The following is a 27,664-nucleotide window of genomic DNA, read 5'->3' as shown; positions in this document are numbered from 1 at the left end:
CTTTGAACTCTTGATCCTCCTGCCTCAGCCTCCTGAGTCATTGGGATTACAGGTGTGTGCCACCAAGGCTCCCGGCTTAAAGAAGAGCTTCGATTGCCTGGATTATTCAGTTTCCAAAAGATTCTCCTAAGGGGATAGTAGACCTTAAAAGTCTCTTGTGACTTCTGGGGGAGGGTTTCTTGGGAAGGATGAGTGCAAAAGATCTAGAGGAGAGTGGGGCAACTCATCCTTTCGAACCTGGGTGTTTCTCTCTGAGATGGATTGGCCTCCTCTGGGCCTCTCTAGCACTCAACACTAGAGAAGTACCTGCTTGTTTTACGTGGGAAATAGGAGTGGACCTTACAGCATGAGGATGCAGGGGACAACAGGCAAATTTTGTGGGTGGGATACTTTGGCCCTTTATATTTACATTCACAGAGAAATGTATTATATGCAGTGGACAGTAAAGTTGGAAGAACATTGGCTACATGTCTTAATTATTTTTTATATTTTAAGTATTTTTGGAGATTACACACACATACACACACACACACACACACACACACACACATATATATATATAGAGAGAGAGAGCGAGCGAGCAAATTACACCCTTCTTCAAGTTATTAGAAAAAACAGCATTATAGGCAATGATGTTGTCTCTTTATGACCAATAGCATTTTCTTGGCGCTCTCTCTCTCTCTCTCTCTCTCTCTCTCTCTCTCTCTGTGGGTGTGGGTGTTTCTGAGGATTAATGAGTTCCAGAGACCATTTCTGGGTTTTTTTTTTTTCTAATTTTTTGGGTGTTTTTTTTTTTTCATTTCTGTTTTTTTTTTTTTTTTTTTTTTTTTTTAAGGAGGTAAATCCCAGTGGCCCTGGAGGCTGAGGTAGGAGGATTACAAGTTCAAAGCCAGCCTCAGCAATGGCAAGGTGCTAAGCAATTCAGGGAGACCCTGTCTCTAAATAAAATTCAAAATAGGGCTAGGGATGTGGCTCAGTAGTCAAAAGGAGGTCAAGACTGGACAGTAAGTACAGGATTTTGCTATATGTAATTAATGATATCCACCTACTTAATAAATCACACAAAGCACTTACAATCTTTAAAGGGGCAAGTGCATGTTTCTCTTTTCTGAACTTAATGTTCCTTTTGTTGAGTAGGTTGTGTCTATCAGTGTATCATTTATATCCATTCTTTCTGCTTCTGCAATGACGTTAGCACGAATGTGCTCAAAGACATTAACTTCCTCATTTTAAGTGACACATGTGTCCAAATCAGTGAGTGCATTTCAGTGGGTGACCTCACATGACCCCCCCAGCATGGGTGTGTGATGCTGGAAGGCATTGCAAAATCTCAGCGTGTGGGTGGCCATGGTCAGTTTCCAGTGCCAGGCTGGCTTCCTATGCAATGTGCACAAGATCTCTAGCTGATAGAGGAGTATGTGTAGCAGGGGTTTTGTGCAAAGAAAGGGGAAAAAAAACCTTGGTATTTTGTAATCAGTGAAGATTAAATAACTAATATACTTTTGGGTTCTCTTTTTTCCTTTTTTTGGGCAAAAATAAGGAAATAAATAAATGAGGGCATTGCTTGCCACTACACTCTTAAACTCAGAGGGCAAGCCAACCTTTATGTCCTTTAGTTAAGCCTGGCAATTTTAGAAACTGTGAAATGATTTTCTGTAAGTTTGATGTAACTTGGTCAATATTTTGGTCTTTGCTTATAATCTGTTAGAACAGTCTCTCCATCGAATAATGAATGGAATTGGTAATTCATAGGCTCAAGGAGAATAAGAAAGAGGGGAAAGGCATTCTTCTGATTGAAAACAGATTAATTTTAGGGACATTAGACAGAAAAAATAATAAGCAAAGGCAGGAAGAAGGAGAGTTTAGGAAACATTAGGTGCCTAATAACTGATTGAATTTGGCAGGAGCTAGGGTGAGTGAATGAATTGGAGATGGGATATTCAGGTTTTTCTTGCATCCTGAAAACCTTTGAATGAATGCAGGCTAAGAAATGAACTCCTGTGCTGGGATGTGGCTCGGGGTGGAGTGCTTGCCTAGGATGTGTGTAGGCTTTGGGTTTAGTCCCCAGTCCCAGGGGAAAAAGAAGAAAAAAAACTAAATTAATTTCTTAGATCAGGGGATTTCAAAGCTTTGAGAAGATGAATCTGGAAATTTTGTGGAAGTGAGATTAGACTGGAAGAGGATAGGGGTAGTGGCTAAAGGAAGGATGGTAGACAGGAAGCTGTTCTGGAAGGGAATGGGAGCTTGAACCTGAGCAATGGGATTGTTGCAGAGATAGATAGAGTTTCCCAGCTGCCAAATAAATGTAGGAGCCTTGAGGAAGAAGTCAGGACCTTAGATGCACATCTGGGAGTTGTTTGCAGTAGGTGAAATTTGAAATGATAGATTGATTTATTTGTTTACAGTGCTCAAATTCAGGGCCTTGGGGCACGCTGGGAAAGCACTCTCCCATTGAACTACATCCTCAGCTAGAAAGGGTGGATCTCATGAACTCACAGAGGATGAAATGTTGTGGGCCCAAAGAGGCAAGCCACCAAAGATAGCAGGAAACAGTTTTATTGACTGCAGCCAGGCTCAGAGGGCACAGCTTTTGCTGTAATCAATTAATCCCCTGAGCCCCAAGTTCAGGTGGTTTTGGAGTTTTATACCCAGCATGTAAGGAGAGGGGCGCAGAAGTTCTCAGTCTGCAGAAATTCACATAAAAGCAGCTTTTTCTTTCACTGTTTTGGGCAAGTTAACCCTTCAAGGACAACACCTGAGTAAGGAGAGCTTCTTTTCCCCATTTTTCCTCTCCCTGCCAGCTGTTACCGCAGAGCCCAGTTGGTAACATAAATGAAAAATGTAGACATCTCTGTGAAGCCCAGGTCAAGGTCAGAGGCCTTGTTTGCACATTTCTACAAACTACTATACTGGATATGTTTGTGAAAAACTAGTAAGGGGGTGTCCAGCACCTGGAGTGCTGGTATCTTTCCTGCCAGTGGCCAAGTAAACAGGGCGACACGAAAATGGGAAGTTTATCTACATTTTTGAACTCTTTTGCAGAGACTCTTTTGCTGACAGTCCCAAAATCAGCCATGGTAAAGATTTCTGGAGAAGCCCAGTTAAGACTTTTCTGCTGAGAAAGGGGTGCCACCATAGAAAGACCTTTACAAAAGCTGGGAAAAAGTTATAGAAGGGAGCAGGAAAAGATAAATAAAGCAGACAAAGATCGACCATGAAAAATTAAGAGTAAAGGGAAACAAAGAAGGATAAAGTTCTGGGTATTTTCTCTCTCCTCATTCTTTTGTCCATTGACATTTTTTGTGTGTGTGTGTGTGTGTGCTATATTTTTCTCCCCCAAATAAGGGATTTTGTTTGTCCTCTTCAGGAAAACACTGAATGCCTTATCTGAGGTAGAGGGTTTAATAATAGAGGGACTTTTAAAGCTCACCTGGAAATTGTTGTATTTTTAGTTAAGATTGGAAATGAAAGGGTGACTGGTTATGTGGAAAGTGATGATAATAGAGTTTGACTTGTTCCATTTTTACCATTCTGACGACATGCTGAGCCATCAGACTGTGTGGTTCTGAGAGAGTGAACAGATAAACACAAAGGATATGTGTGTGCAAGTTCTTGTGTTAACTATTTAAAGTGAGGCTTATAATCCTTTTAAACATTTTTTTGTATAAATAATAAATTAACTTGGTTCAGAATTTAAAAATCTATGATGACTGTTGCTTCCCCCTGTTACTACCTCTACCTGATGCTAGCTTCTTACATCTTTCTGGAGTTTCTTTGTGCTATTCCATACAGGCTGTTACAATGCAAATGTCTATTATTTTCTTAACTTCCCATCAATGAGCATGACAAACAATAAACACTGTTCTGGCTAGGTGCAGTGGCACATGACTGTAATCCTAGCAGGAGGCCGAGGCAGGAGGATCTCAAGTTGGAGGCCAGCCTCAGCAATTTAGTGAGATCCTACCTTAAAATAAAAATAAAAGGGCTGGGGATGTAGCTCAGTGGTAGTGCACCCCTGGGCTCAGTCCCATGCACACACAAAATAATAATAAAAATAAGTGTGAAAAATTCTTGTGCTGTGTCTTTCCATGATATTTTTTTTCTTTTCTAATACATACTTACATATTTTATCTGTAGATATTGATAGTTTTGCCACTTTGTATCTAGCTTGGTTTAATTTTATTTGTTTTTCAATTCATACTTTCTTTCTTTCACTTGTGTGGACTAATACTGTGGCACAGTGTGGAATAGCATAGTGATAATTGATGTTCCTGCTAGGGAAGAATTTCCTTGTCCTCTCTTCCCAGTAAGATTCCTATTGGCTTTGGTCTGTTTTCCTTCTTCTTCTTTTTTTTAAATATTTATTTATTTTTATTTATTTTTTTTAGGTGGACACAATATCTTTATTTCATTTTTATGTGGTGCTGAGAATCGAACCCAGTGCCCCACGCATGCTAGGCAAGCGTGCTACCACTTGAGCCACATCCCCAGCCCTGTTCTGTTTTCCTTCTTAACTAAGCATTTCTTGATTCTTGTTTTGTTATTTTAAACCAAGAAAGAATGCTAAATCGGGCTCCTGGTGGTGGTGGTGGTAATGGAGGTACATAAGCCTGTAATCCTAGGGATTCAGGAGGCTGAGGCAGAAGGATCCCAAGTTCCCAAGTTCAAGGCCAGCCTCAGCAATTTAGCAAGGCCCTGAGCAACTTAGCAAGACTCTGTCTCAAAATAAAAAATAAAAAGAAATAAAAAAAGAGCTGGGTATGTGGCTCAGTGGTTAAGATTCTGGGTTCAATCCCTGATACAAAAAAAAAAAAAAAAGTTGAATTTTGTATGCTTTTTAAGTATCTCTGATGATTAATAGATATTATTAGCTTTAGGTTAAGATCCAGTATGGTGAATTATATGAATATCTTCTTAAATATTTGAATAATTTTACATTTATGGGATAAACCATGTCTCACCATGATATGATGCTGGAAATTATCTGCCAAAATTGGAGTAAGGATTCTTGTAGTGATCTTTTTACTTGAGATTAGTTTGTTGTTTACCTATCTATCTTCCTTCTCAGTTCAAAGTTTTGATAGGGTTCCCTATAAAAGAGTCTGGGTCCAGTGTTTATTGGTTGGTTGGGGTAGGAATGTAATTTTTTTTTTGCCCCCACAACATCATTTCATCTGTGTAAATGATTCTCTTTAGAGTGTTCATCTCTTGGTGTCAGGATTAGTAAAATGTCTTCGGTGGAAAGTTATCCATTTGCCCAGATTTTAGTTAAATTTATTTGCATAGAATGTTGTGCAGTTGTTTCTTTTGATTTCTATAATTTTCTGCTCACTTTTTTCTTTATGCATTTTTACTTTGTGTTATATGTGGGCTTTCTCTGCTGCACTTTATCCTTAATTGAATTAAGTAGTAAATAAAATAAAGTGATTAAAATAAACTTTGCCCCTTTTCATGTAGATACAAAAGTTGTAACTGAGGAATGTGCCAACTGGGCCAACATTCCTGGGGGGAGCACAAATAGTTTCATAACTATAATGCTTTTTTAAAAAATCAGCAATTATGGTTGAGCCATCATGATGGAGAAGCACCCAGACAGACCAAGGGAGACACATGTATTTTGAGCGTATTTCATGTATGAGACGGTCATGATAATTGTACCATTTTTTTCTCCCCTTTTCATTGTATGGATCTATCATAAAGTAAGTCATGGTTCCGTTCTTCTACAGCAGCATTCCTACTACATGAGACCTATGAATCTTTTATGTATTAATTTTTTTTTCATTGCACATTGTCTTCACATTGTCACTTTGTCATCCTTTCTACTCCTCCTGCTTTCAAGATTAGAGAAACTTCAAACTTTAAAATAACACTAAAAACACCTAACTGGCAGCAATCCTTTTAAAAAATGCATGCTCTTTTTAAATTTTTGGCAGTGCTGGGGATCAAACCCAGGGCCTTGTACATGCTCCACCATGAGCTATACCCACTGCCTCTAATACACAGTAGTACATTGCTAATAAGATATCAAGTAGATAAAAGATCATTAATAATAGGTGAAATAAGCAAAAAGATGTTTAATGTGTGTTTATGACTTTCTAATGTCTAATACTTATTATTATTCAGATGGTTCTCTTATTTTAAGTATTTTTCTGGAATTATCTGAATTTGTAGGGTGAATGGTTTAACAGATCTTTTTTTGTATCAAGAAAATGACAATGTGATTCAGAAGTAGGGGCAAATCTGAGTTTTGCAAGACCCTGAAGTGGATGTAATTTGGATACCTTCCTTAAATTACGACACAAAATTAGGAATAGCACCTTGGTGGGGGCCTATGCAGGTTAGAACCCTGAAGTTTACCCTGGCTAGATTCATGGTCAACCTGTCTTTGGCAGAAGACCTTATACTCAAACCTGGAGTCATGGCTGAGGATATAACAAAGTTACTTAATCTCCTTGGACCAAAAACCATAGGGGCTATTGTTTTTCTTTTTCTTTTTCTGTTTTTTTTTTTTTTTTTTTTTTTTTTGGTATGGGGGATTGAACTCAGGGGCATTTGACCACTGCATCACATTCCCCATCCCTATTTTGCATTTTATTTAGAGACAAGGTCTCCCTGAATTGCCTAGCACCCCCATGTTGCTGAGGTTGGGTTTGAACTCATGATCCTTCTGTCTCATCCTCCTGAGCTGCTGGGATTACAGGTGTGCACCTCTGTGCCTGGCAATAGGGGCTATTTTTTTTTTTTTTTATAATCCTTGACTGAGTGATAGGGAGTGAGAAGGTTTGAGTAGATACCACAATAAGAACACCAACAAAATTAAGGGTGATTATCCTTTCTAAACCTTGACTATTCTGCAGATACAAAGGGAAGCCACTACTGGTTTGGAGAAGATTTAAAGAGAAAGATACTGGTAGGACATTTGTGTACTAATGTTACAGAGTCCTAACTTGGTCAGAACAGCTTCCTCAAACTAAGACCTGAACTACAGAATTTAGGGCCTTTGGACCACCCACTGCCCAGGAACTGTCTCCACCCCCATTATTGCCCTCTCCCCGCAGCTCATCAGAGACCTAAAGGAAATGAAATCAAGTATGTTCTAGACTATGAGAGGTTCCTTCCCCAGCTGGGCACAGTGATGTATTCCAGCTATTTTGGAGGCTTAGGCAGAAGGATCACATGTTCAAAGACAGCTTTGGTGATTAGAGGTGATGTGACTCTGTCTTAAAATAAGAAGGGCTGGGGAATGAGACTCAGTGGTAGAGCACAGTTGGATTCAACCGCCAATAATGCAGGGGGTGGGGGGTCAAGAAAAGAAAAATTCTTCCCCAGCAAAATAAAATTTAAAAAGGTGTCTTGAGTTATAGTTTTCTGGGATAGATAATTAAATGTTCAAGTGAATTGGTAACAATGCATATCCAAATTAATATTATATACAGGCCACATACAAGCTTGCCTGTATTAAAGTTTTCCTTCTTTACTTTTTTTAAAAAATATTTTTATTAGTTATTGATGGTTATTATTTTACTTAATTGCTTATATGTGGTGCTGAGAATCGAACCCAGTGCCTCACACATGCTAGGCAAGTGCTCTACCACTGAGCTACAACCGCAGCCCCTCCTTCTTTCTTTAATAGTAGATGAATACTGTGAAGAACTGTTACTCAGAGCTTTCTATTTGGCAAGGAAGATATGGGGATGATATGGATTTCATGGGAAAGATTTTAAATATTTGGAGTTTGTCAGAGGGCAAATGTTGACCAGCTTGATGTGGAACTTAAAGGTGTAAAATATAAGGAAGCCAAGTGCAGTGGCTCATGCCTGTAATCCCAGCAATTTGAGAGACTGAGGCAGGAGGATCTGAAGTTTGAGGCCAGTCTCAGCAATTTAGGATACCCCTATCTCAAAGAATAAAAAAGGACTGGGGTTGTAGTTTAGTGGTAAAGCACCCCCAGGTTCAATCTTCAGTCCAAAACCCAAAAACCAGAAAGTTGAGGAAGCATTTGGTTTTGTAGTCACAGAGTTGGTTTCAGATCCTGGTTCTGTTTTGCTCCAGGCACATTAATTAACTTCCCTGAACCTTAGTTTCCTCATGTATAAAATGGGGATAATCGTAGGATTATGAGAATTACTTTTGTGCATGTGTCAAGGGCTGAACATACAGCTTGACATCTGGAAACTTGTGTAAATGTCAGTTGCCTTCTAGTTTAGGAAGGAAGGTATTAAAGTATATGTGGGGAGGATAAGTATGATTGGCTAGGGTCTCTGAGATTATAGCCAGAAATTTGGAAGACTCTCAAAGTAACATTTCCCCCCTGATTTTATGTATAACTTGCATACCTTAAAATGCACATGTTAATGTTCAGCTAGGTGGATATTTACATATTTATAGACATATGTGATTACCGCCCAGATCAAAGATAGAAAGAAAGCACTGATCTCAAAGTTCTCTTAGTTCTCTTTGAGATCACAGTGTATATCCATGATCCTTCAGTCCTAGCGCTCATCTCTTTTCTGATCTCTGTTATCGGTCTATCATCAAATTTTTGAAATTTAAATAAACGTAATCATACAGTATGTACTTTTTGTGTCTTTTTCTCCCCTTCAGTATAATATTTTTGAGATTTTTCCATATTGTTGCATGATTAGTATGTTTTTAAAAAATTGCTATGGAGTATTCCTTTAAACAAATACTAATAATTTGTTTATCCATTATTAGATTGATTGGAATTGTTATTTTAACTTTTAGACGTTAGGAATAATAAAGTTTCTATGAACATTGTTGTATAGATACTCTTCTGAATATCTGGGCCATATTGTGAACTTAACTTTAATAGTGCAAAATGGTATTCCAAAATGTTTGTAATATCTCAGCAGGGATGTAGACCCCATCACTCAAATAAAAATTACCAAGAAATTGCACCTGGTCTGGTGGTCCACATGTGTAATCCCAGCAGCTTCAGAGACTGAGACAGGAGGATTACAAGTTCAAAGCCAGCCTTAGCAACTTAGCAAGGCCCTATCTCTTAATAAAAAATAAAAAGGGGTGGGGATGTGGCTCAGTGGTGAAGCACTCCTGGGTTCAATTCCTGGTACCAAAATAATAATAATAGTAATAATAATAATAATAATAATAATAATAATAATAATGTAAAAATGAAGAAAAGAATTTGATCTATTTGCTTCATTTTCCTTCCCAAGATTTCCTTTGTGCAAGTATATTTTTTCATTTAAACAATTACAGATGCAATATATAAGCAATGTAGAAAGTTATAGAATGAATAAGCAATTATAACTATGTTCTCATCTTAGTGTATATCCTATTATGGAAGTGTTTTAAAGCTAATCCTAAATATTATACCCATTTACATTCTTCAGGATACATCCCCCAAAATGGACATTTAGCCTGGGGTGATGTCCAGTGTCTCAGGAAGCTGAGGCAGGAGAATTAACAATTCAAGGCTGGCCTGGACAACTTATCGAGACCATGTATCCAAAAAAAAAGAATAAAAAGGACTGGGGATGTGGTTCAGTGGTAAAATACCACCAAAGGAAGAAAAAGGGACATTTAAAAAAATATTCTACTATTATACTTAACTAAAGTATTAACAATAAAATAGATTTTTAAAGAAAGCAGTGATAATAATGCAAAGGAATCAGTTTAAGAAAAGCATAGCCAAATTACCCAACTTATGTAACTTGACTAATGGCTCAGGGAATGGTTTGGACATAATATATAGAGAGTTTAGCTTTGCAGTTTAGCTAAATTTTGAAAAAAGGTAACAGAAAGTGTAGGGGAAACCCATGCAGTTGTGTTGACTGTGTAGTTGATGCAGTGTAAATTACCATATTAATGTCTGTAGCAAGTAATGAATTGGAGAAGAGGAGACTGAGATCCGTGGTATGTTTCAGGGATCTGTCCTTGGTTCTGAGTTGTTAGGATGGCATAAAGATCTTTCCCATCTTACTGCAGCTTAGTATTGCTTGAACATTGGCTATGTCTGTCCTTTGGCATGGACTATTTTTGTTCTTTTTCTACAGCATGATTGGTGTGTCTCACTCCCCAACTTTAATATATAGTTGGTTATTATACCAACCAGACGAGTTCCCAGAGAGGGGAACCTTTATTCAGGACACTTGGATCCTTGGCATTCATGATGGCAAAGAATTTTAGTATGTGCCAGTTAGAGATGGATTTATTTAGAAAAGCAGACATGCATTCAAGGGAAAAGTGTTACTGATAGCTGGGTCCTTGTCCCTGATGCCAATTCAATAAAAAGGACATGGTTTTGCGAATAAAGGAAAAAGAAGTTTTATTGCTTTGCTTGCAAAGGAGAAACACAGGGACTTTTTTTCCCCAGAGATTGTGATCCTCCTCATCAGAGAAAACAAGAGTTTTTTTTTTGTTGTTGTTGTTACTGGGGATTGAACTCAGGGATACTCCGTCTCTGGGCCACATCCCCAGCCCGATTTTGTATTTTACTTAGAGACAGGGTCTCATTAAGTTCTTTAGTGCCTCGCTTTTTGCTGAAGCTAGCTTTAAACTCCTGATCCTCCTGTCTCAGCCTCCCAAACTGCTGGGATTACAAGAATGCACCACCGCTCCTGGCAGAGGGTTTTTAAAGAAGTGATTCATTCCAGGTGTTGGGGTATGTGTATGTGTGTGTTGTGATTCACTTGTTAATTTGGGAGATAGTCATTTCTTATATCTTCTGGTGGCATCTCTGAAGTCTGAATTACTTGGTTCCTGTGGTGGGTGAGTGCTCAAAGAGATAAAAGATAATCCTGCTTCCCACGACCAGGTTAGGGAAAGGGAGAAGGAAAAGAGGAAAAGAAAACATGTCCATTTTAAAATAAGCCTCAGTAGCAGAGCAGCAAGGGCTGTATTCAAAGCATGAAGTGGACCACTGTTACAAATGCAGACTATCTCAAGAGAGAGATGTCTTTGGGGAAAAAGTACATTCAGCAGAGAATGTTGGCCATCCTCAGAGGGAGCGAAAGTAAGTCTCTGTGTGAGGGGTTAGTATGTAGAGAGGAGCAGTGGTTGGGGGCTGGACTAGCGGTGGAGCCAGGGTGGAGTTACTCAATTTCATACCCATTTTTCTAGGCCTTGCTTTTTGCAGGCTAGGACACCTTGCGGGGGTGTGGTCTAAGGACATGGGCCTTGTTGCTCAGGAATGCTTGTTTTGCATTTCAAAGTTCGTGGGTGTCTCTTGCGTGCCAAGAGCTTATAGGCATTTCTCTTTTGAGACTCCATACATCTTTCCTTTTCTGTACCCCCAAATTCCTTCTCAATTATGACTTTTATACTGGGCTCTTTTTAAGTTAGGCCAACTACATTTATGGACCAGGAAGGAAGTTGGGGATGGTCGGGTAGGATCTAGATCTTACTTCCTTGCCAAGGACCAGAGGGGTCTCAGAGGAACTTTTCATGCAAGGAAAAGGGCACCATTACTTACAATACTTGATGCCGAGATAGGTGAACTTCTCCCTGCCTACTCGATTAATAACCAGGGAGGGGAACAGAGGTATAACATACATAGAAAAGACTCTAAAATCATAAAGGCACAACATTGTGCATTTTCCAAAGTGATCTTATTTATTTAGATCTAGAAAGGGAACATTACTCATATCCTGAAATGTTCCCCGAATGTCTGCTTCCAATCAGTGTGGGAGTGAGGGGGTATTTTTTTATCAATTCCAAACCAGAATTAATTTAATAATTTTTTTCAGAGTGATATTGTTAGGAGAGATTGTGAATTCGTGCTACTACTACTATATGCTTGCTTATGTTCTTGAGACTGGCTTATGATTGAGTAGTGCTCTTGTAAAAATATACCAGTTTAAGGTTTCCATGAGTGTTTCAAACCATGAACTTTTGACTTTTGGAACCTTGGTAGGTTAAGAGTCTACTTCTGCATATAAGCTACAGACCTCTTTTGATCTGTAGTAGACCTAATTTTTATAAATTGCTTGTTTAAAAGGCTTGCTTTACATCTAGAAAAACCTAGTGTAATTTATAAATGGGAAATTATTCCAAGAGTTCACTCAGCCAATTTAGAGTTAATTATGTTTGAGATGATTTTAACTTCTGCCTCCATTTCCATGGTCCTTTCATATCTGGTATTATTTATGTACAAGTGACTTGCTAAAGTCACAGGGGCATAGGGCAACTTGTGCAATTAATCTCTCGCAATTAGATAGAAAGTGAGTTTTAATTTTCTTTTCATCCAAGCATGGACTATGTTGACTTGGCCAAAACGTTTGGTGTAAGGACAAAGTTCAAATGCTTATGGCTTTACTTTTTTAAACTGACTTGTGAAATAGAAGGACATTTTTTTCCTAGAATCTGTGTTTGATCAGTAAGGAAATATGGATTTCTCTGAAGGATCAGGATGAATTTTTAAAAATAACTGTGTGGTCTTAATGATAACAAAACTAATATGACAATGTATCTGGGATAGTTAAAATGTTTTCATATGTATATGCATACACACATGCACTTGTTCTGCTCATGCACATTTCTTGATAAATTGTTTATCAGTAATTGTGACCTTCAATAGTGAATATATCTCCAGGAAGGAAGGAACATTGTTGTTTTTAGCAGTGCTTCTTTTGATACCTAATTTAGTAATAGTCTTCGTTTCCAGACACTGGCCTAGTACCAGAGAGCTCTTAAGCTGGTACCTGCTCTCTTACAATACAGATATTTACCTTAAGAACAACTTCAGTTCCATGTGAGCCCACCACCTCATGTGCACAGCTGAGGTGCACACCTGAGGCAGGAGGATCACAAGTTCAAAGCCAGCCTCAACATCTTAGCAAGACCCTAGGCAACTTAGCAAGACCCTGTCTCTAAATAAAATATAAAAAAAGGTCTGGGGCTGTGGCTCAGTGGTTAAGTGCCCCTGGGTTCAATCACTGGTACAGAAAAAGAAAAAAAAAAAAAGACAAGGAGCCTTGCTATATTTAAAGAGTCTAAGAGACTTGACATATAAATATAAGGTCTGATCTTGGGTTGAATCCTGGATGAGAAAAAAAATTGTAGATTAGATAATTTTTATTGCATTAATGACAACCTCCTTGATTTTGATAATTGTACTATAATTAAATAAGTGAATCTCTGTATCCTGAGGAAAAGTATGCTGAAATATCTAGGGGAAAAGAGCATGATGATTTCTGCAATTTATTCTAAGCGATTCAGAAAAAAATTATCTTTTTATGCATACAGACATAGAATAATAGAGCAAATGTGGCAAAATGAAAGCAATTAGTGAATTTGGGTGAAGTGCCCTATAGTTGCAAAATTTGTATATTCAATGTTTAAAAAAAAAAAGAAATCAATCTTCCATAAGGTATACCTAGGAATAGAACTGCTAAGTCATAGGGTCTGATTTTTTTTGATTTACTACACAGCATCAAATTGTTTTCCAGTATGGTTGTGTTACAGAGCTGAGGGCTTTCAGGAAACTGAGTCAGCATGCAGACTCCCCCAACCCTAATTCTTGCAATCAAATCAGAAAAATTTCAGACGTATAACTCAGAGTAACAGGGATGAGTTTATTGAAGGGATAGGAAAAGGGAAAGGGGACATTCTCAAGGGCAGAGAGTGGGTCCTTTCAGAGAGGAGAGGGACAGTGTGCCTTTCCTGCACTTTAGTTTTATTGGGGGATCCCAGAGAAGTTTCCAGAGAGTCCTGCCCAGGTCTACTTCTTGACTTTTAACTGACAGCAGGATGCATCAGAGTTTGAAGTCCCCACTGCCATGGCAACTCTAGGTCACCTTGGTCCAGGCTGACAGGTTCTGATTGGAATTTTAAGCATAAATTCCTACAGCTTTTATGGTTAATAGGAATTATCCTTATCTCCCTGAGCTTCAGAATCTTGTCTATGAAAAGGGTCATAAAGTTCTCCCCCTTCAGGGTAACTTGGGTTTCTCTTATCAATATTCGTTCAGGCCTGTAGTTGTTCTACAGATAACAGGTAGTTTGCTGAGGAATGTGACATATCCTCTCCACTTAAGCCAGGCAAGGCTGCAGGTAAATTGCTTCTTGGAAACGAAAGCATGTGGAGATTAGCATAGTGGGCCCATTTTCTAGAACTATTACCTTGAATTTGTGTTCCCACAATTTGCATCTGTCTGTCCCCTGTCAGTTGTACTAATTACATTCCTGTCATCTACATCTTCATCAACACTTGATATTATCAGGTTTAAAATTTTTATCAACCTTATGGGTATGAAATTGTATCTCATTGTGGTTTAGTTTGCATTCTTCTGATTATAATGAGGATGAACATCTTTTCAAATGTTTGGTCAATAAGGTTTAGTCTTTCTTTCTTTCTTTTTTTTTTTTAGTTTTAGATGGACACAACAACTTTACTTTATTTATTTATCTTCTTACATGATGCTGAGGATGGAACCCAGTGTCCCACTCATGCTAGGCAAGTGCTCCATCACTGAGCCACAACCCCAGCCCATTAAGGTTTAGTTTTATCTGAATCGTTTGACATATTCTTAGTCTTTTTTTTTTTAACTGAGTTCTCTGATTTTCTTTCTACTAACTTTTTATATGTCTTATTGTATTCTGGAAATTTGTCTTTTATCAGTTAGATGCATTATTGTTGTTCATGTGAATGTGTATTTTATGGTCTAGGGTTCAATTCCAGGTGGGCAAGTACTCTGCCCCTGAGCTAGATCCCCAGCCTTCCATATATTTTTGAAAAATGCTAAACTAAAATATAAAAGTGAGTTACATGTATTTGAGTTACACAGAATAAACTAGGTCAGGGGGCAGAGAAAATATTGCACATCAAGTGTGTGGAGGCCTGGGGACTGGCTTTTGTTTATAGATCTGTTCTCTTGTAACTCAGGTAAATAATGTGAAGCAACTTGAAGTTGCATTCTTATCTCTGACTCTTCTAAAGAAGAATATGTTTAGAAAGTCTGTCCTCTGTCCCTAATGTATTTCATTCAGACTTAATAAAAAACTTGTTCTTCTCTCCTACTTGTAGATATTTTTAAAAATTGATATATTTCTAAATAATGAAACTTTTGCACTATTAGGTATTGGTCAGTACTTGGATTGAATAATCTACTCTGAGTAGTACTGCAATGTCCATAAAGTAAGAGGGTAATTCATCAGGAACACTATCTTTGTCCACCCTCTAATACTAATTAAAGATGAAGAAAGGTTAGAACTGACTCCTGAAAACGATAGCCTAATGATCATTGAAGAATTTATTATTCTAAATCTTAAAATGATTAGATGTTAGCTTTGCATGTGGGGCAACAACCCCTCTCTCTCCAAGAAAACCCCAAACCTAAAATCACAAAATGTCAACCCTATTAGGAAACTAAAAAAATTTCCCACTCCTTTATTTTTAAAAAAAGGCACCCATGATGGAGCTGGTCCAAGTCCTCTGTCCTTTTTCCTCCAGTGCATCATGCTGCCATTTCATAGGAAAAAAAAAGAAAGAAATTTTCCAATTCTTTCTATTGATGCATATATCAGATCAGTCTCCAGGGGCTTGATAATACAGGGCTCTCAGTTCTGCTCATTGATTTCCTGGTGAACTGGAAAATGAGAAAATCAAAGGGGATCTCATTTCAGGGATTTAATATCTTCATCTCCACTTCAAAAGGAAAGATTTTTCTTTGTAGCATAATGTAGGGAGTAAATTCCTCTGTGACACACCCCAGAGGAACAAAGGGGTAGTCATGATAGGTTCTGTGTACATAGTGACTCTTTCTTCTTTGAAGGTCTTCTCACTTATATTCATATTGAATCCTTAGAACTGGATGGCAGTAGTCATTTTTTAATTTACAAAACACTAATGCTGCTTTAAAAATCTTTGAATTGTGTTCTTTTTTGGGGGGGAGGGTGATGACCAGAGATTGAACTCAGGGGAAGGGGCAGTCGGCCACTGAGCCACTGCCCAGCCCTATTTTGTATTTTATTTAGAGACTGGGTCTCACTGAGTTGCTTAGGGCCTCATTTTTGCTGAGGCTGGCTTTGAACTCAGGATCCTCCTGTCTCAGCCCCTGGAGCCACTGGGACTACAGGTGTGCGCCACTGCACCCAGCTGAATTGTGTTTTTTATGGAAAATACAATATCACTGTGGAGAAGAGAATCTAATGCCATTGCCCAAAGATAGCCACTTAATGTTTTTTTTTTTTTTCTTGGTGCTTTTCCTATGTTTATATGTTTCATGGGGTTAAACTATAGTTTAAGATTCCACTTCTTTTTACTTAGCATGAGAGGATTTATTAATAGCTGCATTAGATATCATTGCCTGGATTGATTATAATGAAGAGTACCACAAAGGACACTCTTTCCTACATTTCTTATGATTAATTCCTAGAATTAGAATTACTGATCATCAGCAAAACTATTTTTAGTTTTTCATGACAAGCCAACTTTGAAACTAGTTGCTAATAGTTTTATACTCATGTGGAATATATGTGTACCTGTATCATTTGACATTGAACTTCATCATGAAACAAAACATATTGCTGATTTGGTAATGTAAATCAGTCAGTTGCTGTCTAATTCAAATGTCTTTCAAAGAGTTTTGATTTATTTATTCGTGATTTATGTTGCTTCTATTAAATCAGTTCATGAACTTTGCTTACTTTTCTGCAGGATCCTGGGCTTTTCTTATTAAATACTTTTTATATATTAAAAACATCTATCTTTGCCATTTGTGGTAAACACCTTTTGCCATTTTACTTGGTTTTTGACTTTATGGCTTTTATCGGGGAGACATAAGTCTTTATTTTTACACTGTTGAGATCTTTATCTGAGCAGACTATTTCTGTGAGTTCTTTTGCCAATCGTGTAGAGAGGAAGATCAAGAGGAGAGGGTTATGGAGAACAAAAATTCCTTCATAGTTAATTGAAGTCATTGGGTAAGGATCATTTCATGCAGATACTGATTTCACCTCTCTTTCCACTGCAATCGCTGGTCTCATTTTTGCAATCTTCATGTCACCCATTAAACTTGTTTTCCTTATTCTATACAGTTAACATTGCCTCTTTGGTTGGTTGTTCTTTTGTCCTACGGCATTTTCTCATATCCTGATGCTTTCTTTTAAGGTATTATCCAAAGAGATGAGTCACCCATGGAAAAAGGGCTCTCTGGTCTGCGAGGAAGGGACTTTGAGCTGTCTGATGTGTTTTATTTCTCCAAGAAGGGATTGGAAGCCATTGTAGAAGATGAAGTGACCCAGAGGTTCTCCTCAGAGGAGCTAGTGTCATGGAATCTCCTCACAAGAACCAATATAAATTTCCAGTACATCAGTCCTCGGCTCACTATGGTGTGGGTGTTGGGCGTCATAGTACGCTATTGTGTCCTACTACCTCTGAGGTAAGTCACCTGCCTGATAATTTATTGATATAATCAGTTCACCTTTCTCTTTTCATCACTTATGAATATTGTGGTACTAATTCCACCTCTTCCCACTTAGAAACGCCACAGAATGTGGCCTCTGCACATTTTTTTCTCTAGATGAAGGTGTGTGTTCAGAATTCAATATGTAGCTTACAATCTGGATCCACTTTGTTTTTGCAGTCATAGATAATTTGAGGCTGGCTAGAAAAGGAAGGTGGGAAGTTAGAATGAAGAGAGATGATTTGTAGTTCAATATTTACCAGAGTGTCAACCAAAATATAACATTTACCCAGAGCCACTGCCTTTCTTTGCTAGTCTGTAGTACTTCAAAGCTACCTAGGAAAGAAAAAAGTCAAGAGTGGTTATCACAGAGCCATTGGGAAGAGTTGAGTCCATTCATCCAATTCCATTATGATCATTCATTTCCCTTATTGGCAATTTCCCTACCTGGATACCCTTCTGCTTCTAGGCTTGAGTTCTTCCTGATGAGGAGGTAACCTCAAACCTGCTTACTGGATTCACAGTGTGGAACACAAGAGTAGAAGACCCTGGGCAGTGGGGTGAAGCAGCAATGGCCAAGAATCTGTTTAGCATGATGATGGCAAGAGTAGGCATGCATACCAGCCACAGCCTTGCAGCTGATGGTCTTGCTTCATTTTCTGGGACATGGCCTTGGCATCCTCTCAACAGAGCTTTCCAGGCAGTTGCTGTCAGCCAACTAACATTGGCACAAGAGTTGAAACCTCTTTACCATCCCTAGGGTGTCTTATACTTGCCTCATTCAGATTTATTACAGCGGAAGGCTTGCTTAAGTATAGACAAGTGCTGATCTCCAAGAAGTTCTTTCTGTTTTCTTTTGTTCATATTCTCAGTGTCTCAACACTGGAGCACAGTAGTCTCTGGGAATCACTTCAGCTGTAATAACAAAGTGAACTTCAGGGATTTGCAGACACTTTTCATTTTGGTGGTACTAGGGATTGAACACAGGAGTGCTACACTGAACCACTGAGTCCACATCCTTGGCCTTTTTAATTTTTTGAGACAGAGTACCTAAGTTGCTTAGGTCCTCACTAAATTGCTGGAACTTGCAATCCTCCTGCCTCAACCTCCCTAGTCACTGGGATTACAAGTGTGCACCATAATGCTTGACTTGTCACATACAAGTATGCCTAAACCTTTTTTTAAAATTTTTTTTGCAGGGGGGTACCAGGGAATGAACTAGGGGCACTTGACCACTCAATCATATCCCCAGCCCTATTTTGCATTTTATTTAGAGACAGGGTCTCACTGAGTTGCTTAGGACCTCACTTTTGCTGAGGCTGTCTTTGAACTTGTGATCTTCCTGCCTCAGCCTCCCAAGCTGCCAGGATTACAGGTGTGTGCCACCGTGCCCAGCCAATTTTACTTAAAACTTAAGCTAGTGCTTCCTGTGAGGGGTTCATGTGCTCTGAGAATGCACATGACAATTCATTGTCACACAGGAAGGAAACACTAGAATTTTTGTTAGAAGCTTCTATTCTTTTTATAATTAGAACTACCATTTTATTCTTAAAGAAGTGAAAGTTCAGTAAAGTTTAATATATGAATTAGTTCTTGCATATTCTGGTTCATAGATCAGGCAGTGTATCCGAGGTAACCTTGGGGAAGGGTGAGAAATTTTATAACATGGAGTGCTTAAGATGCCTCATTTGTTGTTCGTTGGACTTCACTATGCTGTGAAGGCCCAGCAAATGTGGTTTTGATTCTGTTATCTAGTTTAGACTAAACTAGTGCTCACAAAAGAGATGATTGACATGAAAACTTTTGTAAATAAACCACAGATTTTAGATAGTCCTATAATGTAAATATACAGGAACAAAAGGAAAATGGCAGAATTGGTACCTACTCGAGTACAAATCATTGTAAATGATTTGTAGAAGAAGCAAATGTGACAAATTGAGCATTTAAAAAACAGATTATACTAAAATTAATTGTGACGGTTGCACGTCTCTGTGACTATGCCCCAAATTGTTGAATTGGATACTTAAAAGTGTGACTCATATGTATGTGATCTGTATCTCAATAAAGCTCTTAAACAGATTGTAACTGAAAATTTGTGTCTGATCTCACTGGAAGATAACTTATCTGAACTTATCCAGGAGAATGCTCATGTTGGCTTACGTTAGGAATTTTCTGGCTTGTTAATCTAGGAAAAAATAATTCAATTTCAATTATTTTGAACTCAATTGCTAGACAACATTATAATACAACCCTTTCTGATTTAATATGTAAAAAGGAGTGATTCTTATTAGGGAAAGATGAAAAACATTATTTGAAAAGTTTTGCATAATTAAACAATGGTTTCATTACTGTGTTAGTGACTAACATGAAAATATGGCATCTGGTTATGACCTTCAAACTGTTATGTCAAAAGATGTTAAACCATGATTTCAGAAGATTTAACACCTTAACGAGTTATAGCTTAACATTCAAAAAGGTTATAGGTTAACACTCAAAATATAATTGATAACATTTATTATTTATAATTAATATTTTGAGTGAGAGAAAAAATTTTCTACATTAATATTTATATATAATTTTTAAATACTATGTTTAAAAAAATAAAAAATATCTCTAAACTGGGCTTGGTGGCACACACCTGTAGCATCAGTGACCAGATGGGTTGAGGTAGGAGGATCTCAAGTTTAAAGCTAGCTAAGGCAACTTGTTGAGACACTGACTGAAAATAAAACTTTTAAAAATTTATATATTTTTTTACATTCTTCATATTTGCAGGTATTTTATAATGGCATTGATGTCAGTACAGTGGAATATATTGTCATTCTTAAATATACTAGGGGTACATGCTCAGATGTGTTGATAGAGTGTTTCCCCAACCAGGTTGATATTACTGCCTTAAGCTAATTTTCTATATTAAATAATCCTAAACTGATTTGTTAAATAATAAAAATGATAAGCTAGTGAGAGACAGTAACATAATTGTTAGGAGCATGAATTATGGAGCCAAACTGCTGGGGTTGAAATTCTGGCTTTGCTGTCCATTGGCTCTATAACCTTAGGTAAGTTATTTAACCTTTCTTTGTCTCAGTTTCTTCATCTGTTGAGTAGAGATGTTGATAATGTTATTGCCTCATGGAGTTTTTGGGATGGATAAATGTGTTAAGTACTTAGAATATTGCCTGGCACATAGTGTTAGCTGTTATTTTATCATCATCTAATGTAAGATCTGAGATGGGTTAAGATAAACTATTTTGTGCTCTCAACATCTGGTCAGGAGGTATAGATATATACAAATAAGGAGCAAACCACCTTGACCCTGGAGAGATTTGCTATTGCTGACCCTGGACCTCAGGTAGATCCCAGACCCACAGGGTCCTTCTGACTGCAATGGCGTTTCCTTCCATCAGGTTATTGATACCTTATATATTCGGCAAAACATGGGAAGGCTCTCTTGAGAACTAGAAGATACAAACAGACCTCTGGTTCAATTTGAGAGGCCAGTGAGATAATCTAAAGTTCCTGCTTTCTCATCTGACAAAGTAAAATGGTTTAAGGAATCTTATTAATAAAATACCATTAAGCTATTGATTCTTACTTTTAATCTAAATCCTATTTGCTTTAGAAGGATTTTAAATCTCAACCTCATCTTTTTGAGTAATTCTATTTGCATTTCTAGAAATAACTATTTCCTTTGTTAAAGTGATCAGAATGTACATAATAAGCACTTTTCAAAAATGAGAAAATGTCTACATGGAGATTAGAGGTATTATCTGTCACCTTGTTTTCTAATTCTAAGTCATCTTGAGCCATGCAAAGGGACAATAGTTAGCTTTGCATTAAAAGATTCCTACCTAGTGGCATGTTTTGGTGTTAGTATGAGAAAGGCTTCATAACTATCTTAGCCCTTTAATGATTACATAGATTGAACTTTAGTTTTGTTAAGAAATTTTCAGGCCCCCCTCTCTCTATATATAAAAGCTAATATTCTATATTAAATAATACTATATATATATATATATATATATATATATAGAGAGAGAGAGAGAGAGAGAGAGAGAGAGAGAGAGAAAGAGAGAGAAAGAAAGACTAGTTACACATATATGCTTATTACTTTGAAAGTGGTATTATATGCCACACAATTATTTCAAAACTTTGCTCTTCTCTATTCAAAATGTATCACACAACACTCAATAGAATCATGTCATAATCTTTAGCTTTATCAACTTTTTTTTGGTACTGGGGATTGAGCCCAGGGGCACGTAATCATTGAACTGTATCCCCATTCCTTTTTATTTTTTTTATTTTGAGACAAGACCTCAGTAAATTGCTGAGGTTGGCCTCAAACTTGCAACCCTTCCACCTCAGCCTCCCAAGTGACTGGGATTGCTGGTGTGCAACACCATGCCCGGCCTGATATATCATATTCCATAATGAGGATGCTGTACAATTCATTTACACTTTATTTATGAATCTTTAGATTATTTCCCCTTAGGTTATTTACCTACTATTTGACAAATTTTGCATTAATTTTTCTTTTATTTTCTTTTTCAGGGTTACTCTGGCTTTTATTGGGATCAGTTTGCTGGTTATAGGAACTACACTGGTTGGGCAGTTGCCAGACAGCAGGTGAAATGTTTCCTTCCATCCAGTCATAAAATAAAATTCTTTTTCCTAGCTGTGTCTACAAAGACAGTATTTGCTTAGTGCCTACATATTGCATTGAATTCATCATATCAACCCACTTATTAGAATTCTGCTCACTTCATCTTCATACTCATTCTTTGATTTTTTTCCATTGTGCTTCCGTATAAATCAAAAGAAGTTTCTTCAAAGGAGAGAGGGAGCTATTTTCCACTGGGGTTTCTATCTATTTTCTTGGTAAACTTTTGCCATCTAATACCAGATGTATCAATGAGATTGTAAGAATTGTACTGTGCTTTTTCAATGGAATAGAACACAGGATGCTGTTGTGAATGAGCACATTAAAGATTTTCTTGTATTGTTTCTTAGGAGAGCCCATTACTGCACAATAAAATGATTTTTTATTCTTTCAGACTCAAAAACTGGCTGAGTGAACTGGTACATCTGACTTGCTGTCGGATCTGTGTGAGATCTCTCTCTGGCACCATCCATTATCATAACAAGTGAGTGTCCTAACTGTGCAGTTAGGAAGTTCCGACCAGGCCCTGTGCTTCTCACAGGTCAACGCTATGGGATGGGCATGTTACCCCATTTTACATGGAAGAAATGGGAGCTCTGAGACTGGTTGTGTATATATAATAAGTTTATTATATAATAAGTTTCCAGTTTTGAGCCAGTTCTGTCTGATTTAGAAAATGAAATTCACAGGCTTATGATGTTGTTGGAATCCAGGGGGTCTTTAGTTTTGCCACTTCTAAAATTCCATAACTGATCCTTAAAAGAAAATACTACATTCTCCTTCCCTCACCCCCCAAAAAAGAGTATAAAGGTAGCTAAGGAAGGCTATTAGCTAAATGATAATTATTCTAATTGCTCTTAAATTATATTTCTGTGAATTCAATTTTAGTTAATTAAAAAATCATTGTTTTAAAAGTTTTAGAGCAAACATCTCATTTTGGCTGACGGTGTCTTTCTGACTCATTTGTAGAAGGGAAACATTCAGAAAACCAATTGATTTTTACCATGTGTTACCAACATAAAGGCCCCTTAAAAATTTTTAAATTATGTGATTTATCTATTGGGCTATGAGTTTTAAGGTAAGAAATAGAAGAAAATCTCTGACAGAAGTATGATCAGAGGAGACATCTTCTACAGAAAAGGTGCTTTAATGACGTAGATAGAATAAGTGCTCCTAATTTTAAGGAAAATATGCTAAAGTCATTATGTGTTTGTTTCCCTCTTCTATGAATAAGCCTGACAAAAATACTTTACTTTGTTGGTGTCAACTCTCATTTAACTCTAGGGCAGAGATAGGCAAACAAAACTATGGGCCTACAGGCCATATCTGACACTCTTTCTGTCTTTTGTAAATAAAGCTTTATTGGAACCCAGACATGCTCATTTATTTGCATATTATCTGATGTGGGCTTTGTGCCACAACAGTAGAGCTGAGTAATTGTGGCAGGGATTGTTTGGCCTGTGCAATCTGAAGTATTTACTCTTTGTCTCTTATCAAAAAAGTTTGCTGACCTCTGCTGTAGTGGGAGAAGAGGGAGGAAGCCATGGTAAAGATTTACTCTCTGAATCACCATGAAGCCAGTAAAAGTGGTATTTATGAAGATCAAAATCATATGAAAATACTTTCAATTAAGTAAGCAAAAATTTAGGAATTATAAAGGGAAAGTCATAGGCCTCCTTACCCTATTTCCTATAAATAATCTTTTAAGATAGTCTCCTGTACCCCCAAATATACTTTAAAAAATGAGCCTCTCCATGCTTTTCTGCAAAACAATGGCTGTTTTCTGAGGGTTAGTACTTACCATTGTTTGTAATTGCAGGCAGTACAGACCCCAAAAGGGAGGCATTTGTGTTGCCAACCACACCTCTCCAATAGACGTTTTGATCTTGACCACAGATGGATGTTATGCTATGGTAAGAGCAGTCCATTGGTAATTCTGGTGGTTGTGTCTTTTATGATTTGCTCAAATTTGTTATCCTTTTTGATAAATTTGAAAGTTAGTCTCTTATTAGAAATTTGGGTTATATTATGGCAGTTGTATAAAGCATTCTAGATTTACATGAGGAAGAGATGGTGCAAGAAAAAGAAAATAGATTGGACATAGTGGTGTCCACTTATAATCCCAGTGATTTGGGGAGGTTGAGGAGGATCACAAGGTTGAGGCCAGCCTCAGCAACTCAATGAGACCCTGTGTCAAAATAAACAATAAAAGGAGCTGGGGATGTAGCTCAGTGGTAAAGCACCCCAGGGTTCAATCCCCTGAAGAAAGAAATGAAAGAAAGGGAGGGAAGGAGGAAGGAAGGAAGGAAAGAAGGAGAATAGCCATTAATATTTAAAGTAGTGAATAATTAACTTACTGAAATGTAGACATACTTCAACTTGGTAGGACTTGGTAAAGTTGATTCCATTTTGCTTCTAAAATCCCTGCCAATATTTAATAACACTTTGCAACATTAGAGTCTTCCTTCTTCGAGTTGTACAAATCCCCTAGACTGTCAATTAGTTCTTTCTTCCTTCAGGGATGTATATGCAATTAAAAAAAATCTGACTCTTTAATGAGGCTCTAGCAAGAAAGGCAAATATTTATACTATGCCATCTTTCTGAGATCTTATCCACAGACTCAAAAGAAAAGAAAGGTAAAGAAAACAGAACAACCCTACTAACAAACCACAAAGCACATAGTAAAACCAAGCTTTAAAATACCCTTTCATGGGGATGCACAAAACCACATTCTGGCATTTTTTTCAAATATTTGTTTTCTATTGCCATGAAATATTTGTCAAGAGTTCCTGCATCTCTTCAGATGCATTCTAGACAATAATGGAAGATGTACTTTTCTTCTTGTAATTCATATCAGATGAATTCTAGACAATAATGGAAGATGTACTTTTCTTCATGGTAGTTAACCATGACCTGAGGTGGAGTGTGGAACAGAATGCTTGCACAAAGGTCCTGGCGGATCTGTTCATATTCTCTTGCTGGTGGGTTGGACTTCAGAGAGAACAGATGGGTTATATTTCACCAATGTTATCACATGGTAGAAGTGGAAGAGCCAAGATGTAACAGACTGCTCTTGAGAGCCCTTTTTATAATGGCATTAATTTATTTTATTATTTATTTTATCTAGACACTCCCATTTAAGCCCCATCTCTTAGTACAGTCACATTGGCAATTAAATTTCCAATATTGATTTCTGGGAGACATATCACACTAGCACTGCTTAATCATAATTTTGTGTTTCTGAGACTATATTTCTTCTATTTCCTGATCAACAAAGTTGAGAATAATGCATTCATGACTCAGGGCCTCAGAATTTTGTTGGTACCATCCATACTTTTTGATCATAAATAACTGTAATTCCATTAATAGTCAAGGTTTAAAAACGCGTTGTAACTACAGGGTACACACCTGTGATCTCGGCATCTTGGGAGGCTAAGACAGGAGGATTGAAAGTTTGAGGCAAACCTCAGCAATTTAGTGAAATGCTGTCTCAAAATAAAAAAACAAAAAGGGCTGGAGATATATGTAACTCAGTGGTAGAGCATCCCCTGGGTTTAATCCTCAGTACTGGGGTTGGGGGTGAGGTTTAAGCAAAGCAAAGATTTGCAACTGCAAATTGTCTAGGGGGTCAAGTGATAGAAATATAAGACCAATGGTACTTAATTGGAGGTGGTACAAGTCAGAAGTTGAAGGAAATTGTATTGCTGACCTGAGGAAGTCATAACTGGCTAAATAAACTACTTATCAGAGCAACATTAAAGATTTTTCTCTCAATGATTTATTGTTTTTTAAATTAACTTATTTATTTATTTATTTATTTACTTTTTTGGTACCAGGGATTGAACTCAGGGACACTCGACCACTGAGCCACATCCCCAGACTTATTTTGTACTTTATTTAGAGACAGGGTCTTGCCGAGTTGCTTAGGGCCTTGCTTTTTGCTGAGGCTGGTTTTGAACTTGCGATCTTCCTGCCTTAGCCTCCTGAATCGCTGGGATTACAGGAGTGTGCCACTGAGTCTGGACTAAATTAACTTATTTTAATTGACAAAAACTATATAAATTTATTGTGTACAGAATGATGTTTGGTACGCATATACTTTGGAATCTTTAAATCAACCTAATTAACATATCCATTATTTCACTCAATGACTTTTCTAAACTATTTTTCCTTCTAAAAAAATTATAAATATTTTTAAGCATACAGAAAAGTTGTTATAATAAAGGATATTACATATACCTTTTATATACATTTACGTATTCATATTCGTAATGCCTCATTTACTTTATCACTTGAGTTCTTGTGTTCTAGCCCTCTCACTGTAAGGTGAAAAATATTTGTCTTTTTTCCTAATTGATTTTTAGTTGTTGATAGATCTTTATTTATTTACTTATATGTGGTGCTGAGAATTGAACCCAGTGCCTCACACATGCCAGGCAAGTGCGCTACCACTGAGCCCCAGCCCCAGCCCCTTGTCTTGATTTAATATCATAGAAATTTTTTTCATTTTTTTATGGCATTTGCTGGTAAATGGATGGGACTGAAGAGTGTCATGCTAAGTAAAATAAGCCAATCTCCCAAAAACCAAAGGCTGAATGTTCTGTTTGATATGAGGATGCTAACACACAATGAGAGGGGATGGGGAAGAATAGAAGTATTTTGGATTAAGGAGAATGAAAGGATGGGAAAGGGGATGACAATAGGAAAGACAATAGAATGAATCAGATATAACTCTCCTGTGTTCATATAGAGTATACTACCAGTGTTAACTGTACATCATGTACAACCACAAGAATGGGAAGTTATACTCCATGCACATACAATGTGTCAAAATACATTCTACTGTCATGTATAACTAAAAAGAACAAATAATTTTTTAAAAAATTTTCACTTTTTAAAATAGAAGACAGTTTTTGTTTGTTTTTTGATTTGTTTTCAGTGCTAGGGTTTGAACCCAGGGCCTCCTGTGTGCTAGGCAAGTGCCTACCACTGAGCCACAGCTCCCCCCAGTCCTACTTTTGATTTGATTTTTAGTTGTAGATGGACACAATACCTTTATTTTATTTGTTTATTTATTTATTTTTTATGTAGTGCCGGGGATTGAACCAAATGCCTCATGCATTGTAGGCAAATGCTTTACCACTGAGCCACAACCCTGGCCCCAAGTCCTGCTTTTTATTAATTTATTTTTTATTTTTGAGACAAGGTCTTACCAAGTTGCCCAGGATGGCCTTTCCATCTTCTTGCCTCAGCTTCCCAAAGAGCTAGAGTGACGAGTATGTGCTCCTGTGCCTTGCACAAATATATTTATATTTAATATTTGTTTCTAAATTTAAATTGGAAATCTGAGTCTATACCAATACATTTAGTTTATATGGTTCTATCTTGCTTTCCCTTTTTTTAATAGTGAAAACTCTAATTCCTTACAAAATCAACATATTTACTCATTTTCATAATCTTGTAATCCATTTAAAATAGTTTCAGAATTGCTTTATCTGTTTTACTACAATAAACCAAAAAATAAATAAATAAATAAGAAGAAGAAGAAGAGTTTAGGATGTTTTGCATTTCTTTCTATGCCTTCCAAGATAGAGGGTACAAAGATACAATCTTTGC

At 37.3% G+C, this 27,664-nt stretch overlaps 1 protein-coding gene across 2 annotated transcripts in view; it reads left to right on the top strand.

The window, feature by feature from the left end:
* Window positions 1-27,664, top strand: part of Gpat3 (glycerol-3-phosphate acyltransferase 3) — a 67,783-nt gene that overhangs the window by 27,794 nt on the left and 12,325 nt on the right. For both annotated transcript variants that reach the window (XM_046457689.2, XM_046457688.2), the window contains exons 4-7: window positions 17,093-17,363; window positions 21,939-22,013; window positions 22,442-22,531; window positions 23,867-23,960. In XM_046457689.2, coding sequence (XP_046313645.1) covers window positions 17,093-17,363; window positions 21,939-22,013; window positions 22,442-22,531; window positions 23,867-23,960 — 530 coding nt within the window. The remainder of the gene's footprint in view (window positions 1-17,092; window positions 17,364-21,938; window positions 22,014-22,441; window positions 22,532-23,866; window positions 23,961-27,664) is intronic.

The sequence above is a fragment of the Marmota monax genome, unplaced genomic scaffold (genome assembly GCF_021218885.2).
Source record: "Marmota monax isolate L192 unplaced genomic scaffold, Marmota_monax_Labrador192_F-V1.1 WCK01_AAM20220418_F8-fsc00128, whole genome shotgun sequence".
NCBI classification, from domain to species: domain Eukaryota; kingdom Metazoa; phylum Chordata; class Mammalia; order Rodentia; family Sciuridae; genus Marmota; species Marmota monax.
Note: the sequence above shows the minus strand (reverse complement) of the source record. Positions and strands in the feature narration are given on the sequence as shown.